This window comes from Pseudochaenichthys georgianus, chromosome 24 (assembly GCF_902827115.2).
Source record: "Pseudochaenichthys georgianus chromosome 24, fPseGeo1.2, whole genome shotgun sequence".
In the NCBI taxonomy this organism is placed as follows: Eukaryota; Metazoa; Chordata; class Actinopteri; order Perciformes; family Channichthyidae; genus Pseudochaenichthys; species Pseudochaenichthys georgianus.
The window spans coordinates 30,814,313-30,831,812 of NC_047526.1; the positions used below are offsets into that span (position 1 = coordinate 30,814,313).

Here is a 17,500-nt window from a genome sequence, read left to right on the forward strand (position 1 = left end):
CAGATAGGGTGACAACCCGCTTAGAAACACATGGGAAATGTGTGTTTTGGTTTCTACATAATGAACTTCTTGTATGAAGTGTAACTGGTGGATTTTTTAAAGAATAAACCTTGAGCTGCAAGTCCTTTTGTTTGGTATTATAATCAAAAGTGACAACAACTGAGTATAATTCGTTTTTAGACAAAGATTCGTCTAGAAATATAGTGGTAGAGGTGTCACCACATTTCTATATTTAAAGGGAACTGTTGTCTTTAATTCTCACATTTCTTTCTCTTAAATTACAATAATACAAGTACATTTAATGCACCAGATAGCCTATCAAATGGCACATGCCCACATGAGCTCAGATCCTAATCTTCTGCCTCTCCATGCTGCTTTATATAACTAACTCTCTCTAGAAATGTGGCACCGCCATGGCCCCCGTGTCTCTGCAGGAGCAGCGGTCCATCCAGAAACCTTGGGGCTGATCTAAATTCTCGCCTCTGGGCTGAACTGTGCGGGGTTTCGGGCCTTTTCCCTGCCTCGTCAGGCGGCAGATGGACTGGCTCCTGTCCGGAGATCAGTGCGCATCTGGTGCTCCGCTCCAAGCCCTCGGTAAACGCGGGGCCACTCGTCGGCATTAAGCCCTATTAGGACCGTCTACCGTGCAACTGGTGCCTCTGGTTAGTGGCGAGCGACGGTGGCCTGCAAACATATATGTATTTGTCTCGGGCAACACCACCAAAACCTCCTGACATAAATAACTAAATGGGGCTCATGCGCGCAGTGATCTGTTAGGACACCAGGCAATGGAGTGTGCACAGTTTGGGGTAAAGCCACTGAAAAACTTTTTTAATATTTAAAAAAATACATTTTGATGCAAGGTTCACATTTTAATGCATGCTTGATCTTTTCTCTGAAACCTGCAGAATAAATTCTCAGGTTCAGTCTGTTGATCCAATCTATGATGAGGAGAGGAACACGTTAAGCTATTCCACACAATATATCAGATTTCCATGGAACCCCCTCCTGATGTCCTCTTCGATTAAGTTCCTCCCCAAGACAAGAAATGTGAGTCCAGAATAAGACAAAAAACACAAAACCCTGTTCACATTAAGAAACACTTAAGGTGCTTTAATTGACTCCAAAGCTCTTTCTTGCTCTCTCCATCTCTTTTTGCCCGGTGGCCTTCCCATTCATCCTTCCCTCCTCCCTTTCTCCCCCCTCCCTCCACCCTCATTCTCTCTCTTTCGTTTTTTAATACCTGGCGCGCGACAACCGGCCTTCACCGGTCTCGTCGTGCAGAGGTTTCACGTCGAGCCCCGAGGCAAAACAATCGGTACCGGTTAATTAAAATATAAAAGGCCTTGAGAACTTTTTAAAGGAGGCTATTAAGGCACCGTTTGTGTTTGTTGTGGACTTTTTTTCAGATATGACTGCTTCACTAAAGGCTAAACAGTCTTGATAAAGAAGAAACAAGGAGATCTTGTGGAATATTTAAGCTTGGTTTTTTGGGGGGAGGGGGGGTGTATTAGCTCTGTGACCAACGTGATTACAGTTGGAGATATGGCACCATAGGAAAAATCAATAATAAAACGAGTAAAAACATATATTTTCTATTCAATTCTCTTTAAAAAAAAAAAACATCTATACTATCTCTACTCATTATTATTATAGCGTATATTTGTTGTTGTTGTGATTATTAATATTATTATTGTAAGCGATTAGGCCAGAGAGATGCGGTAACAGATGGGAGGGGAAATAGTTAATTAAAGTGCAATCCGGCGTCCCGGCGTCTGCAGCCTGCACTTTAATAATATCAAGGAGTCGCTTTGGTTACAGTTACAGCTGAGCAGGAAAAACACATCCAAAACAAGACTGATTAGGGCTTATCTCTCTCTCTCTCTGGTTTGTTTTGAATGGCAGGAAATCTGTCAGACTCTCCTCTCTCTCCTCCTTCAGCCCCCCCCCCCCCTCTCTCCTTTATTTCCCTTTGCTTCTCTTCAGGCTGTGGCCACAAGCTTTGGGCTTCTCCTGCTTTTTACGTTTTGTATCTCTGTTGCTTCCCGGGTGGCCTAAGGGCAAGGCAGCAATCGGCTGTGTATTCATTCTGATGATTTAGGCTATATACTCGCGGTGCATGTGGTTTCTGTGCACCTGTTACAGTTTGATGCTTTGCTATTGTCCTTAAAAACGTCAGAAAATAATTTAAGGTAAAGAAGTGTGTTATTTAAATGTTATTTCGAATAAATATTAACACACATTAAATCCTCTATTATTGTCCTATACAACAATGGCTCCGTTAAGCTGGGAAATATAACAATAATGATATTGATAATATTAATAATTATAATAAACAACACTCGTCCATGTTTCCATTTCGCACGTTTCTTTCAGTCACACATACACGTAACATGCTGATTTGAAAATAAATAAAAAGGTCTCTTTTCACAAAGGCAACACTCATAGTAACCCCCTCCCCCCATGAAAAAAAATAAAAAAAATAGTCTATATATATTCAAAGCAAGAGTAAAAAATAACTAAAACGAAAAAAAAGCAGCGTTGATTAATATTTTACTACATTTGCACATAAAATACATTTAAGTCATAATACACTGTATATAAAGGTTTTTAACTGAAGCCATTTTGATTAATAAACTCAATATAGGATGCTATCTTATTAATAGATCCGTTGTGGTAACATCGAATAAATCCGTACTGGAAATGTGAAGCATACATTTGTAAATATTTCATTATGGAATAAAACCATAGAATAAAAAATGCCATAAAACAGTAAAAATTCAAATGAATCTAAGGCATGCAGAAAGCATCGAAAACACACAATTTCTAAAGAAAATGCCCCATCGAAGATAAATAAATCCATCTCAAGATTGTTCTGAAAACAAACGAAAATGCCGTTTTATCCTGTTGTTATTTGTCAAAATAACGCTATAATATTTCAAAGCAAACTTACATTTCCGTTGAAAATCCGTAAACATTTTTTGTAAAATCAACATAGCCGATATGAATAAAAAAAGAAAGAAGAATAACACGTCGAAAGCGAGTCTTGTGGAAAAATACAAATGGGTCAAAAAGGGAAAATGTCCACAAAAAGCGTTTAGAAAATGTTGAAAGAAACACTCGGTTCCTTATTAAAGCGAAGATACAATATTTATTCCGTGTCTCCTGGGATGCTCCGCTCCGTCTATTGTCCTCCCATTCCTCAGTGCTGATGCTTAATTTTCAAAACTTCTATATTACCAAGGGACCTACGACATCAGCCGAGAAATACCCAGCAAGTACAAAATCCGTGAGCCAGCCCCGTCCGTGCAGAGGGGAGACGCTCCTGCTTTCTGCCGATACCGAGAGCAGGCGAGGGGGACTTTTCCATTTCTCTTGCTTCTTGAGGATTTTAACGCGTTTTTTATTATTACCATTCGACCGGACCAGAGAGCGGAGAAAAAAAAAAGGGGTTACTTTGGAGAAAAAACACAATGTCAGCGACCTTCCCCGGACTTGTCCACGACGCAGAGGTAGGCTTATAATTTAATTACTTATAACTGAAATTATAGCAGGTGTGTGGAAGAATAAATATTGTTTGGTTTAGAATTACGCACGCATTAGGATATCCTCGCTTACTTGAATTACTGGATAAAATAATTAAATGCATGGGAGAAATTAGTCGTTCATCTCAGTGCAGCAACCGGTAAAAACGGGGCTTTTTATTATGTGTGTGGAAGCAGATAACAGTGTGATTAGAACATTTTAGGGCGGTTCACTCCGCTGTGTCTCTCTCTGCTTACCTCCCATCCACAATGAGCGAGAGAGCAGGGACAGTACATTTGCCAGCAGCTCGGTAATAATAATAATATATAACAGCACGCCTTTTAAAACGCTGCAAGGAGAGTGACAGGCATGCCAAAGGGAGAGGGGAAAAATACCGATGGCTCCTGTTGCCGTGTTCCCCTCCCGGGCGTGTGGAAATGACATCTCCTTCAGGTGGTTTAAAGTGGAGGAAAAAAAACGCTTTGAGTGTGTGAGTTGTGTTTTTGCGTGTGTTTTGGGAGGCAGAGAGAGGAGACACCACGGCTGATGCTAAATGACACGCGGCTCATATATCTCCCCGTCTCTTTATTATCTTGTAGATACGTCACGACGGATCAAACAGCTACCGACTCATGCAGCTCGGGTGCCTGGAGTCCGTGGCCAACTCCTCGGTCGCCTACTCCTCCTCCTCCCCGCTCACCTACCCGGCGCCCGCGGGCACGGAGTTCGCCTCGCCCTACTTCTCCGCAAACCACCAGTACACGCCCCTGCACCACCAGTCCTTCCACTATGAGTTCCAGCACTCCCACCCGGCCGTGGCCCCGGAGGCCTACGGGCTCAACTCGCTGCACTCGGGCCAGTACTACCAGCAGATCCACCACGGAGAGCCCGCGGACTTCATCAACCTGCACAATGCTCGCTCGGCCCTCAAGTCCTCGTGCCTGGACGAGCAGCAGCGGCGGGAGCTCGGCTGTCTCGACGCGTATCGGCGCCACGACCTATCGCTGATGACGTCACACGGCTCCCAGGCCTACGGCGTCGGTATGCACCACGCGGACCAGAGGCTGCTGCCCGCTGGCGGCCTGGGGCTCTCATCGTCCGGGTCAGAAGATCTGCAGGTAACACTCTGTCCGATAATACACACACACGCCACCTCCAGGCCTCACATCCAATGACGGTCCTAGACAAGTTTTACTGCCGGGGGGAAATATTGAATGAGAGGACAAGGGAGACAAAGACAGTGTTCAAGATTTAAACTCAGTTCATAAAGTCATAGCACACAACAAATATAAAATACCATTATTGGTGTCAGGGGCATAGTTGCAATTGTAGTTACTTGATTTACTTTACCATTAACCTAAATGCAGTTTAGGGTAAGACATAGCCTATTGTTGCAGACAAATATTGTATTTCTTAATATTTGTTAGTGACAGGAGTTCTCACAGTAACTTAGTTTAATGTATTTAATTACACCCCATTCCTGTTATCTTTGGCCCAAGTTAGAGTATAGCTGCAAAACTTCCCAAATTGCATTATCGTATTATTTTTGAGGGGGGCCACAGGGGGGCCAAAGCTCAGTGTTACAGTTGAACCGCCCATGCTCATATCAACACCTCATTGCATTTCACTGGTATCTTAACACTACTCCATGAGATATGATAAAATACAAACCCTTACAAGACCCAGTACCCCTGCCCCACTGGCCTACTATTGAACCCCCCTCTTCCCCCCCAGCAAACAGCCATTCCCAAATATTGAACAGAAAGACAGAGCCAGATGTCTGTCTGTCTGCCTGTCTGCTTCTCCTGTCTGCTGTCTATGACACTGACCAAGCGGCATTACACTTAGCCTGCAGTGTTGTACCCACTCTGTCCTACTTTGGAGTAAATAATGTTGGATCTTGAGATGATATTGTTGCCAAACCAAACGTGACTGTACAACAGGCTGAGTAAATGTCAAGTGCACCCGGCGCAGCGCCTCTGAAAGGACGGCCTGTTTTCTAAAGGTTAATTGACTGGCAGTCTATACAATCCCATTGTGAAATCCACCCTTTATTTTGCCCTGAAACACACGGGACCCATATTTTACATAATTCTTTTCGATGTAAAGAAATGGTGGAGATGAATCGCACGGCTCTTGTGTGTGTCAGTGTGTGTGTGCTTATGTGTGAGTGTGTGTGTCCGGCTGTCTGTTGAGGCAGAGAAAAGCCGCTGGTTGCTCTATTCTCCGGTAAAGGGCGGATTAACGGATCGGGGTTCAGAGCACAATGCCCTGCTGCAGCACCATAAAGCACCGTAGTTTATCCAATTACCGACTTAACGTCAATCAACTTTGTTGCTTATGCAGCGACATCTGAGCTGCTTAAACCACGTCTCTAGTTAAACACACTTTAACACAGCGACACATCATTTCCGTCACGTTTACTGTTTACCAACTCCAGATCAGCTCGAGACAGAGTCGCTTTTATCGAAATGTGTAGACGTCATTTACGCTACGTTTTTTACACTATTTTTATATAGTATAAATAATAACAGCAATTATATTTTAAAGGCGATAAAAATACGTTTTTATTATTTTAACAATTATTCAGTTTTCTTTAATTTAGTTTACTTTATTTAAAGGAAGTGGAAGGATTACATAATTGAAATGTCCTTCAATATTGTAGCAATTTATGAGAATTACAATTTGTTATTTGTTAATCACTATTTCTCATGCACTTTTTAAATACGGTTTCTACGTTAGATTAAATAAAGTAAATTCCGTGATAAAAAAACATAACATGTCATTCGTTTTTTTCTGTAATTTTCCAAACATTATTCAGCTTCATGTATTTATTTATTTTTATTTAAAGGGTGTGGTAGTGTAGACTGTTGATGATTAAATAAAAATAACGTGAACTGTTCTTAAATATGATTGCAAGGTATAAGAAATACAATTGTGCCTGCATGGTTTTATTTATCATTAGTATATGTTATCACAATTTCTCATGTACTTTTAATATGTGAAATTCAATAATGATAATTCCGCGATAAAAAAAATGTAATTTATCTACTGTAAATATATGTTTTGTTAAATCCGGCAACCGTTTAAAGTTAATAGTAGTAGTGATACAAAATAAGTTATTTTATGTTAATTTCAAGGCTCTCACTTGATCATTGTTAAAGCAAATACCATATTTATCTCATAAGCTGCATGGCACTTGAAAAGAGCCCAGGTTTGACCCTTTTATTGAGAAAAAGAAAGAGCCGGTTCGTGAACCTGAGCTCGCGCGAGGCGGATGTCTGAACGGAACAGATGCGGCCATGGTCTCGTGCAGCTCGGTCGCATGTTTGAGCGTTAAAGAGATTTTCATGCTGAACAAAAGCAGCTGCCACACCTTTCTCCCGTCACTAAGCTAATTCATGCAAGACCTCTGCGTTTTGTATATTGATTTTATAATCACTTTAGCTTCGGAATAGAAGAAAAGGGAACAGGAGCTGGTTAAGAAAGAACTACAACAAGCTCCCTTTTCTCACTTTTATTTTAATCAGGCTTTCTGCGTGGGCCAGGCCTCGAGGCTCGCACGAGGGATTAAGTGTTTTCTGAATAAAAAGCGCGTGTTCTTCTTTCTTGATGACATTGTTGATAGCACGCGAGTCTGATCTGGACCAAAATGGCGACTGTAACAGGTTTCCATACATTCAGGGAAACCTGTTTACTACTTAATGGGAATAAATAAAGGGTTGAGACATGTTGTATGGAGTTATAGTGAGGCGAAATGACAAGAGATAATGGATTTTAACTGGTCAAATAAGCACACAGTACAGTATATTTGTAGAGCCATATTGAATATTGTCTTTCCGTTTATGAATGGGGAACATTTAGTGATTTAATGTGACATTTCCCTTTCTCCTATAAGCCTTAATACAGCTTCTTGTGTGTGTGTATCGTTTTTAAACCTGTTTACTACTGAGTACATCCTACATGTTGTGGAGTTATAGTGAAGAGAAATGACAAGCAATAATGTTTGACAAGCACAATTCATATTGAATACTTTACATATGAGGGAAATGCAGGGACTTCATGTGATTTATTTCCCTTCCTATTGCAGCTTGTTGTGTGTTAGTGTTATTGTGTTGTGTGTGTGTCTTGGTGCGTGCTATATAGTGATCCCCAACAGGTTGGTGGCTGAAACCAAACTCTAAAGCTCATTCTCAGTCTGGACGAGGTGTGCTGTCCTCGCTTTTAGCCCGAAGCCTTTCACATTAAGCTCGTTTCGGTGAGCCGTGAGCTGCATCCTTTATCTTACTGTGCCCTCAATTTTACTCAAAGCCTTAAGTGACGTTCACTTTCTAACAAAAGGGCTTTCACCACTGACTATTGCTCAAAGGGTCAATGTTTTTGAGCGGATGTAATGTAAAATGTGCTTTTATAACCAAACTTAACTGAAATGGTTTAGTGTTTCACAACCTGTGGTTCGGGCAGCCCTAAAGGGGTCGCATCATGTATTGTACTACACAAAAAATGCTTGTTTTGTATATTCACAATGTGTTCTTGAATTACTGACTCTAATACCTTGATGCTGCTTAAATTATCACAATGGGATGGGTACATAATGAACGTACTGTTTAAATGGAGACAAGCCAATGATAAGGAACCACTGACAGGACACATAATACTGAATAATTATTAAACCCTATTTAGCTGCTGATGTCAAGAAATGTATGTTTAAATTATAGTGTTCTTTGTTCTGTCATTGCAATTATCAATAGCCTTATTTCATAGGCCCGAATTATGTTTCTGTTCGAAGAAACATTTTGATGGTGAATTGATTATCAGAAAGAATCACATCTCGCAAGACAAACGAAAGAAACCCCATTAATTCAAGGTGTTTCTGAAGCAGCTGGGTACCCTGTGCTCCAGCGGTGTGAAACACATCTGGGTGAAGTGATTTCACCTGCCTGGGCTCGTGCTAATGAGTGCGTGTCTCCGCAGGGCTCCGTGGAAGCGCAGTGTGGGCTCGTGCTGAACGGCCGAGGGGGCGTCATCCAGAGAGGTAAGGGCTTATTCTCTCTATTGTTGTACCTGAGGACCGTGAACACAACACGACAGCGAGCAGGCAGACAAACAGGCGGAACTGCTCCTCTCTCTTGTCTGCTGTCAACATGCTACAGGAGCGGCTCCATTTAAACACCAACACACTGCACACGCTGCTTCACATTTCCACTATGAAATGGACTGTCACTCAACTGGGATGTTATCAGTCACTTGAAACGTCATCGAGTTTTATATCCAGGAAATTAAAATGTTAACAAAGTCATGATTTAATATGATTTGATAGTGTACTTACTATTATTTGCATTATTCTAACAGACACTTCAGTGGTGTAAATTATTTACTCAAGTACTGTACTTATAGGTAATGTTGAGGTACTTTGTGATCAATTCAGAGATAATACCTTTACTCCACTACATTTATTTAATACCTTTAGTTACTTTACAGATATAGATAAATGATGTGAAATATAATCAACACTTAAATCAGACTGTACACCTGGAGTAAATTCACAGGCTGAAATGGACCACTCTGCATAATGGTACTTTTAATATACTTGAATGCCAATACTTGTGTACTTTTACTTGAGTAACATTTTGAATGGACTTTGAATTGTAACAGAATATTACACTCTGGTACTTATACTTTAACTTAAAGATCTGAGCACTTTTCCCAGCTCTGTCTTTCACTCTAAATGTTATTACGTTTTTTCCAGGTAAATTAAATTGTGCACAAAAAACAAAAATAGGATGATTTTATAATGCACACCTATAGTTCTCACCCAGATGTGCATTTGACATTATACTGCACGATAACAGACACTTCCTGTTTGAAGTCAAACCTGTAGGCTATTAACAGAGCACACTGACGGTCTTTTATTAAAACTCACTGTTTCTGTAATGCATGCTTATTGTGGATCATAAATTCACCATGATCCCCACACATTGCAGCTCATGACCTCTCCCCTAATAGCAATAATGGGAAAACATGGAAACTATTACAAGTAATAACCCTGTTATGTTTGCTACAAGTTCTATTTTTAATCGTTTTTAAAAACACAATGACTCGAACATAATATCTAAAAGGCTATGAGGCTTCACTAAACAAACTAAAGGGTCTACAAATTAAATTATAGGTCAATAATGTGTTTTGTAAATGATTGCACATAATGTTCATTTAGCTTCTGGGCAAATATTATTATTTTGTCTTGTGCATTTATCTGTGGGTTGTAATGTAGACCAGATAACATTAATCATTGTTAATCTTAAATGCTGTAATTGTTATTTCTTCTTTAGGCTAACTGTTAAACCAGATACAGTCAAATAAAGCCTTTTAAGAGATGGATGGACTCAGACATCAGGCCAGCCTATTTCCTCATAGTCTGGGTTTACCACTCCATCTTTTAGCTCCATCAAAGCCATAGATATTTTAAACTATGTGTGTTTTTTTCCTCACAGAGAGGAAGGCTGTGTTTCGAGTTTAATTTTTCATCAGCTCATTCTAGGTGTTGGGGCTTTTCTCTCGGATTGACGCGGGAATCCCTTCGCTATCACTTTCGGTTAATGGTGCGCCGTATTTGGCCCTGAGCTCAGCCGCTGCAACCATCACAACCAATAATCTTTGCTTTACCTCGCGCTCCCGTATCGATAGCTTCTCTCGCCTCGGGCGCACGCTTTGATATGCTAATGCAGCGCGGGGCCCCGGATTCAGCCGAGATCATATTAATGTTGTTCTTTCTGACTGCGGCTTTGGCGGCATGAATATTCACATAACCTTTTTCAAAAGAAAATCACTCAAGAAACGCGGATCCTACTTAGGAGGAGTCGTCTGTGTTTTTAATCATCCCCCCTCTATCCCCTTTTCCAGTTCAGCTTTATAGCAGCATGCTCAAACAGAGGTGGGAGAAGGAGATCTTGTATTTAAGTATACTCTGTTGCAAGCAAAAGTACTGCATTAAAAATGCTACTTAAAGTATAACAGTAATATAGTACAAAAAGTAAAATGGCTCATTATGCAGATTGGCCCATTTCAGCCTTTGATTATAATTATTGATCATTAAAGGTGCAGCTAGTTTTAATGACTTTGAGTACTAGCTTGTGAATTTACTCCAGGTGGAACTAAAGTCTGATTTAAGTGTTGATTATATTTCACATCATTAATCCAGTTGTGCAAAGTAACTAAATATTACATGTTAACCTCTGAATTAGTGGTACATAAAAAGTATAGCAAAACATTGAAATACTCAAATAAAGAACAGTTCTCTCAAAATTATACTTAAGTAGGCTACTTGAGTAAATGTAGGCTACCTATTTACTTTACACTACTTCTCTCAGGTCAAGCAGATCTGTCAGGCGCGCCACCGTCACCACCTCCCGTGCACGTGCATCTTCTATTCTGTTAAATACATTGATTGGTGGGCTTTTTATTGGAGCTATAAACATTGTTGTTAGAATATGAGGAGAATGACATTTGGCCCGTGTCTCTTTTTCTTTAATTTTCGTGGCAAACTCGTAAAAGGCGCTTGATTCCGCGTGTGATCCCGCCCGCCGCTCGCGCCGCAGCCCGAGGCTACTCTCCGTTTAAATACCGTTATCGCCTCTGGGCCCGCGCGCTCCACTGACTGCACTATACCGGCAATAGCTCTTTTCGATTGCCCTTGGCAACATGAAATACAAACTACTTTGAATCAAAACATTTTTAGGGGAATTAATATGATGTGAACACACGGCTTTCAGAGGCGCGCGCCCCTGTCAGGGCGCGTGAGTCTGACAGACAGGTCTGCAGGGTTTGTGTCACACACAGACGAGCCGGACTTCGCACACATACATGCACACACATATGAGTTAACCAAAGTATCAATGGATTCCCCTCGACCTGCAATCTAACGCATGCCATAGTGAAATACAACTCCCTTACACAAAGTGCTGGAGTACAATAGTTGCCACACAACAACAGAGAGGTTCAGGAATGAGTCCTAAAACCCGGAAATTAGTTTGCATTTAACCACTTCCGGGTCTCGATTCAAAAGTTTAAAATAGACATAAAATAGACCAGTAAATACGAATTTCTCAAGCTTATCCGTCATAAAAATGGCAGCTAACAAGTAACTAAACTAACAAACGTCCTCACGTCAAACATTAGCTGCCCTTTAGCTTAACGGTGGTGACATGAAGTCATGTGACCTTAATGCAGGTTGTTTATAGCCCAACGTTAGCTTTTAACTTCTAGCGATTGGATTTAGACCTATGCTTAAAAAAGGATAACATGTGAGTGAACATGTGGAGATGATCTTGCTGAACAAAAGGTGCCGTGATCATACCTAATATCCTATTTTCTGCAATATTCCGAAATCCAATGGGGAAATCCTATTGTATTTTGTTGAGGGAAGCCTTGCAATGCTGACTTCCGTGTCGGGTCTACACAAATACGTCATCACTCCTCCACTTCTGCACACGAGGTGCTTAACAGCAAGGTGGACGTCGCTGTCCGTGGTGCTGAACCTGGCTGCCATGTTCCTGTCTGACTGCCTTCCTGCGGCCAGAGAAACTAGCGCATTTCTGCTGAACCATAAATAATAGATTCACAGAGCAAAGAATATAGGTTACACTTGCTCATATTCAAGGCTTACTCGGTGGCCAAATTGTCCACATTGCCTGGAAAGATTGGGTGTGCAGCCAATCTTCGCCTGAAGCGTTGTTCTTTCAGCCTAAATGGCTTCCCTTTCTTCATTCCATCATATCCAGCACGACCTAATAACAAAGCGACACACCCTGCTGTTAGATTTGATAATGAGGCAGATGAATAATAGAATATAGCCTACAGTACATCAGACAGAAACCTTGCGTTTCAGCTGCTTGGGACGTTAGTGCAAGTGAAAGTTTAATAATAATAGGCAGAGCAGTCGATTTATTCCAGAAGGATGCAGCTACACTGATTCAGGTGTAATTAATCATGTGAGAGCCTTCACCATCACAACACCAATCGTTCATTTAGAAGCCTCAAGAACACAAGCCGGTGGATTGTGATTGAAGGGAGGCTTTTATTGAAGATTACAGCAAGCTTTTCTTACACTAATATTGAGCTGACACAGACATATACATATTATATTGTAATAAATGTAATATGTAACAAGTGAAAAGGAGAAACACACATTGATCTCCCCACCAGTGTTTGAAGATACAGACCTGTATGGATCAAATGTGCCTTTACTATCAAACTGGGTTACATTCAGATTTGAATAATATATATGTTGGCTTTAAAGGCTGTGAACAAGCCACGTGTCCAGCAAATATTCTTCAAATATTTGGTCAGTTTTCAGATAAACTTCAGGATTCAGGGTTTTCAAATGGGTTGAAAGACTTCACCTGCTTCTTAAAATACATAGACCATTTTAAAATCAGTTGGATTATCTGTGCAATATATTTCTACAAAGCTCAAAAGAGGCTTGTTTTTCTAAGCTCTTGAAAAGGAGACATTTTGGAGATGCATGGTTTTCATGTGCAAAGATCAAATAGGCCGCGTCCTTAATTTGGGTGTTGGGTTTGGAGGCAGGTTTCTGAGGCAGTGTAAACACAAACGTGGATTAACATACTGCCTGTGACAAAAGAAAGGCTGTTAATATAAAAATATCTTTGTTTGATGAATCATTTTAATGTTATAAGACAGTAACTGTGATTATCCTCCAATATATAGCTGATTTTTTACAAGTAAGGCAGATCTGATACAAAGTTCGTACGAATCCAAAGTCCTCAGGGTTGAGGATACATTCATACTTTATTGCATTAGACGAAAATGCACATGTATCTTCTACGAGTGGAGGCTGTTCAAGGTCTACATTGATTGTGAGGGGCTGTGCTCAGCTCAGACCTGGAAGCAGCTGCGCTCAAAGTAAGAGAAAGTGCTCTTGCAGCAACCTCTCATTACTTGATTACAGAACGAAGTATCCCTCAAACCAAATGAGGTTCCATCATATGTGCACTGCTTCTGGCTTTGCACTCATTTTCTTGTTGTTCTTTCAGGGAGTAAACATCTATTATTATTGTTAAAATGATCTGCACTTGAGATTATCCTCCTTGCATGTTCACACTCTACTGATCCATATCTCATTACATGTTGTAAACCGTATCACACCTGCTGCTGATGGCTGTGTGAGTAGTATTGCCACACATGGAGGCACTTGATGTTTTAATAGACTTTAAAATCAATATTACTGAAAATACCATATAGTGCCATCGGCATAATGCATCTTGTCTACAATGGAACTTTTTCAAAATAGCACTTATGTTTCTCGTGTTTTAATTGATGTGAAAACAAAGTATTATTAAAAATGAAAAGTACCATGTGGTCATAAGGTGGGTTAGCGTTCCTGTGCATGCCGTGTTGACCCATCATCGGTAACTGCAGTACAGGATCGGTGCGACGCACACTTTCACCAATGATTTATAAAAAGCTTTTATCGACCGGGAGCGAGTGACGGGTTTCACATCTGCTGGATCGCTTCACAGTTTTTCTTTGTTTAATGTTTCCTCAGTTGAGTGGAGCGGCAATGCTTCATGTGTGTCTGTCGACACTCAGCCTCATTAGAGCAATGCGTCTGCCAGCCATGTGTTCACTCTACGGCAGGGCAACACAACGTAATATAGTGGCTGTTAGTTCAAATAACACACAGCCAGTTATTTGGGCAACGATTCCTGTCAGCTTTTACAAAATGAAAAACTTCCTGATCGTTGAAAACCCAATTTTAGTTTAAAAAACAACATGTTAGGGATAAACGGGGCTGTTTGTCTTAGTTCAAGAAAAGGGGACAACGTCGTTTGTGTAAAAGGAAATGTGTGACTCAACAATACAACCTTATCAAGTGACTCAACGTCATGACAACCATTTACATTTCTGCTTTCTTAAACTATTCCTTTCCCTCCACGCCTAACATTGCTGTGTGTTGTGTTTGTGTGCAGGGGGAACGTGTGTGGTGAACCCCACAGATCTGTTCTGCTCGGTGCCGGGCCGCCTGTCCCTGCTCAGCTCCACCTCCAAGTACAAAGTCACCATCGCCGAGGTGAAGAGGAGACTGTCCCCGCCAGAGTGCCTGAACGCCTCCCTACTGGGCGGCATACTGCGCAGGTCAGTACACACACACACACACACACACACACACACACACACACACACACACACACACATACACACACACACACACACACACGCACACACACACACACACACACACACACACACACACACACACACACACACACACACACACACACACACACACACACACACACACACACACACACACACACACACACACACACACACACACACAGACACACTCTTTCTCTAGAACTCCTCTGATCCCTGGTCGCAACATTAATGGTTTGGCAAAAAATATTTGAGACACAGATCCTCAAGAACATCCATCCTGTTCAGCCACAGGGTTGTGTAGGAACGACATTGATTACAGAGAGGACCGATGTTTGAACTTGAAGCTATTTTAGTCATTCTAAGAGAAAGTACTTATTGCATCCTATTGCAGACCATTTCATACAAGTTGTTAAGGCATAAAGTTGCTCCCAATAAATCCACTGATCCACAATTTGATAGTATTTTATTTTTACACATGTGAACACGTACAAGTGAAATGGCCGATAAACATCAACACTAAAAGAATAAATCAGAAATTAAAAGCCACATTCATGACAGGGCTGTTCATATGGATTCTACGAGATCATTGAAACTACTATAGTTCTTTGGTCCCCCTGTATGTCCTGTAACAAAATGTCACTGACGAGTATGTGACACAACGGGGGATTCTAAATCTGGTGGGGGGGGGGGGGGCATTGGAAAGCGCTGCCTGAGTCTTTGGAGCCCTCAGATGAAACAGAGGATATACTGCAGCGCACACAAAGACTTATTGTGGGCGAGCGAGGGGCCGGGCTGCACGCGCCGCCATGCCCAGGGAGAGAGGGGGGAGAGAGGGAGGCGAGACCGGGCCAAAGCATGCCAGGATCAGAGGAACCAGAGGACAGCAAGAGTTGCCAGCGCTGTATTATTGATGAGGCGGAGAGAAAGGGAAGGGGGGGGGGGGGAGAGAGAGTATGGCTGCTTTACTACAAGATGAGGCCCGAACAGACGTGTGCAAAGAGAGGGCTTGATCTGGATCCATCGTGTCCATCAGAACATTACAGTTGTGCAGGTTTCTCTCTTTGGACACTTGATGAAAAACGAAAAAACCTCAGTCATTTCAATCAGAACCTCCCAGAAGGGTCTTTGAGGCGTGTTATCGGACAGGAAGTAGCCACATATGGATTTAATACCTCACTTAAAAAAAGATAAAGAAATGACAGGGACTATTATTGGGTATGGAGAGACTCAAACTCTCAAACAGGAAACTCAGGGGGACATGCCATCGTATCCGTGTGTAAAAAAAGCACATTTCATATATAACGAGTTGACATGTTTTAATTTCACAAGCTTTGATTTTAATTTCATAGCTTTGTCAAATCAAAGCAAATGTATCTTCTTCTCAGACTTAATTAAACACACATTGTTCTGTAGGATAATGGGGACCGACGGTTTCATTACCCGCTGATCGTATCTGTGTCTTAGTGACAGTTGCCTCAGTAAAAACAAAATGGAGATTATTATTAACCAGGTCATGCTAAAAACGTCAGCACTATATAATACTTATGTAGCCTACGCATTGTCCTCATGGCACCGTTTGAAAGGTTGAAGCTGATGCTGAGGTCCCGGTGTAAGTCATCGGGTGGTTTAGAATGTGTTTTCATTTTGTCCACAGAGCGAAGTCTAAGAATGGAGGCCGGTGTCTCCGTGAGAAATTAGACCGTCTGGGTCTCAACCTGCCGGCCGGACGGAGGAAAGCTGCCAACGTCACACTGCTCACATCCCTGGTGGAAGGTGAGGGATTTCGGCCTAACATACTTCCCATAACGTCGATGTCTTATTCTCAGCTTCAGATGTGTTCCAGGTTTCCATATTCCACCCTCTCAGCCCTTGTTTGATCAGCGTTTCTCCCGGTGTCGTGCTCAGGTGAGGCGCTGCACCTGGCGAGGGACTTCGGCTACACCTGCGAGACAGAGTTTCCCAGCAAGGCGGTGGGGGAGCATTTGGCGAGGCAGCACAGCGAGCCGAAAGAAACCAGCGCACGCAAGAAGATGGTCCTGGCGACAAAGTAAGAACACACATATTCATGACAACGTGAATGACGTCGCTAAGACTCACTGACATAGTTTGCTTTTGTTACTTTTGGTCAAGAAAAAGTCTGAACTCTCCTGATGACGATGGGTTTAAAAAGTCAAAAGTTGAAGATTTAACTTAAGTCTATAGTTGTTGTCCTAACCGTCTACGTTGAGGGAAAGCTTTGATAGAAAGTGCTCCGACCGACATGAACATTGACTTTAAGAGAGGCAGACAAAAGAAATGTAATAAAGTCTACTGGGCATTCCAAGACAATGTAAAGCAACATCTTGCCATCAGGCTTTTGTTTGTTAAGGAAATCTAACAAGAACGGTTGCCCGTGGCTACTGCAAGTGCTGAGGGGAAGCAGCTCCCACTCTCTGCCAGCTAAAGTCCTCCCATCAAGGATTTATAGACTGAACAGAATACAAAAAGACAGACCAGGAAATCAAACTTGTGCAGAATGTTTTGTATCATGTTGTGGATCAAATGTTTCCCTTGTTTCTGGATCAGCATGGAGCCTTTCTCGCTCCGGCCTGTAGTGTTTCAGGGAGGAGTTACACAATGTGTCGATCCACAATGAAGCAGGAACAAGTTGTTGTGTTGGGGACGGATGGTAACCCCTCCTTCCTTCCCTCCTTCCTTCCCTCCTTCCCTCCCTCCTTCCCTCCATCAGGCAAATCTGTAAGGAGTTCCAGGACCTATTGAGCCAGGACCGCTCTCCTCTGGGCTCGTCCAGACCGAC

At 41.8% G+C, this 17,500-nt stretch overlaps 1 protein-coding gene across 1 annotated transcript in view; it reads left to right on the forward strand.

The window, feature by feature from the left end:
• The first annotated feature begins 3,922 nt into the window (after positions 1-3,922).
• tfap2d (transcription factor AP-2 delta (activating enhancer binding protein 2 delta)) overlaps positions 3,923-17,500 on the forward strand; it is a 15,015-nt gene continuing 1,437 nt past the window's right edge. The window contains exons 1-7 of the mRNA XM_034075653.2: positions 3,923-4,015; positions 4,125-4,643; positions 8,500-8,560; positions 14,514-14,679; positions 16,358-16,476; positions 16,609-16,750; positions 17,432-17,500. The exon at positions 17,432-17,500 is cut by the window's right edge and continues 45 nt beyond it. Coding sequence (XP_033931544.1) covers positions 3,923-4,015; positions 4,125-4,643; positions 8,500-8,560; positions 14,514-14,679; positions 16,358-16,476; positions 16,609-16,750; positions 17,432-17,500 — 1,169 coding nt within the window. The remainder of the gene's footprint in view (positions 4,016-4,124; positions 4,644-8,499; positions 8,561-14,513; positions 14,680-16,357; positions 16,477-16,608; positions 16,751-17,431) is intronic.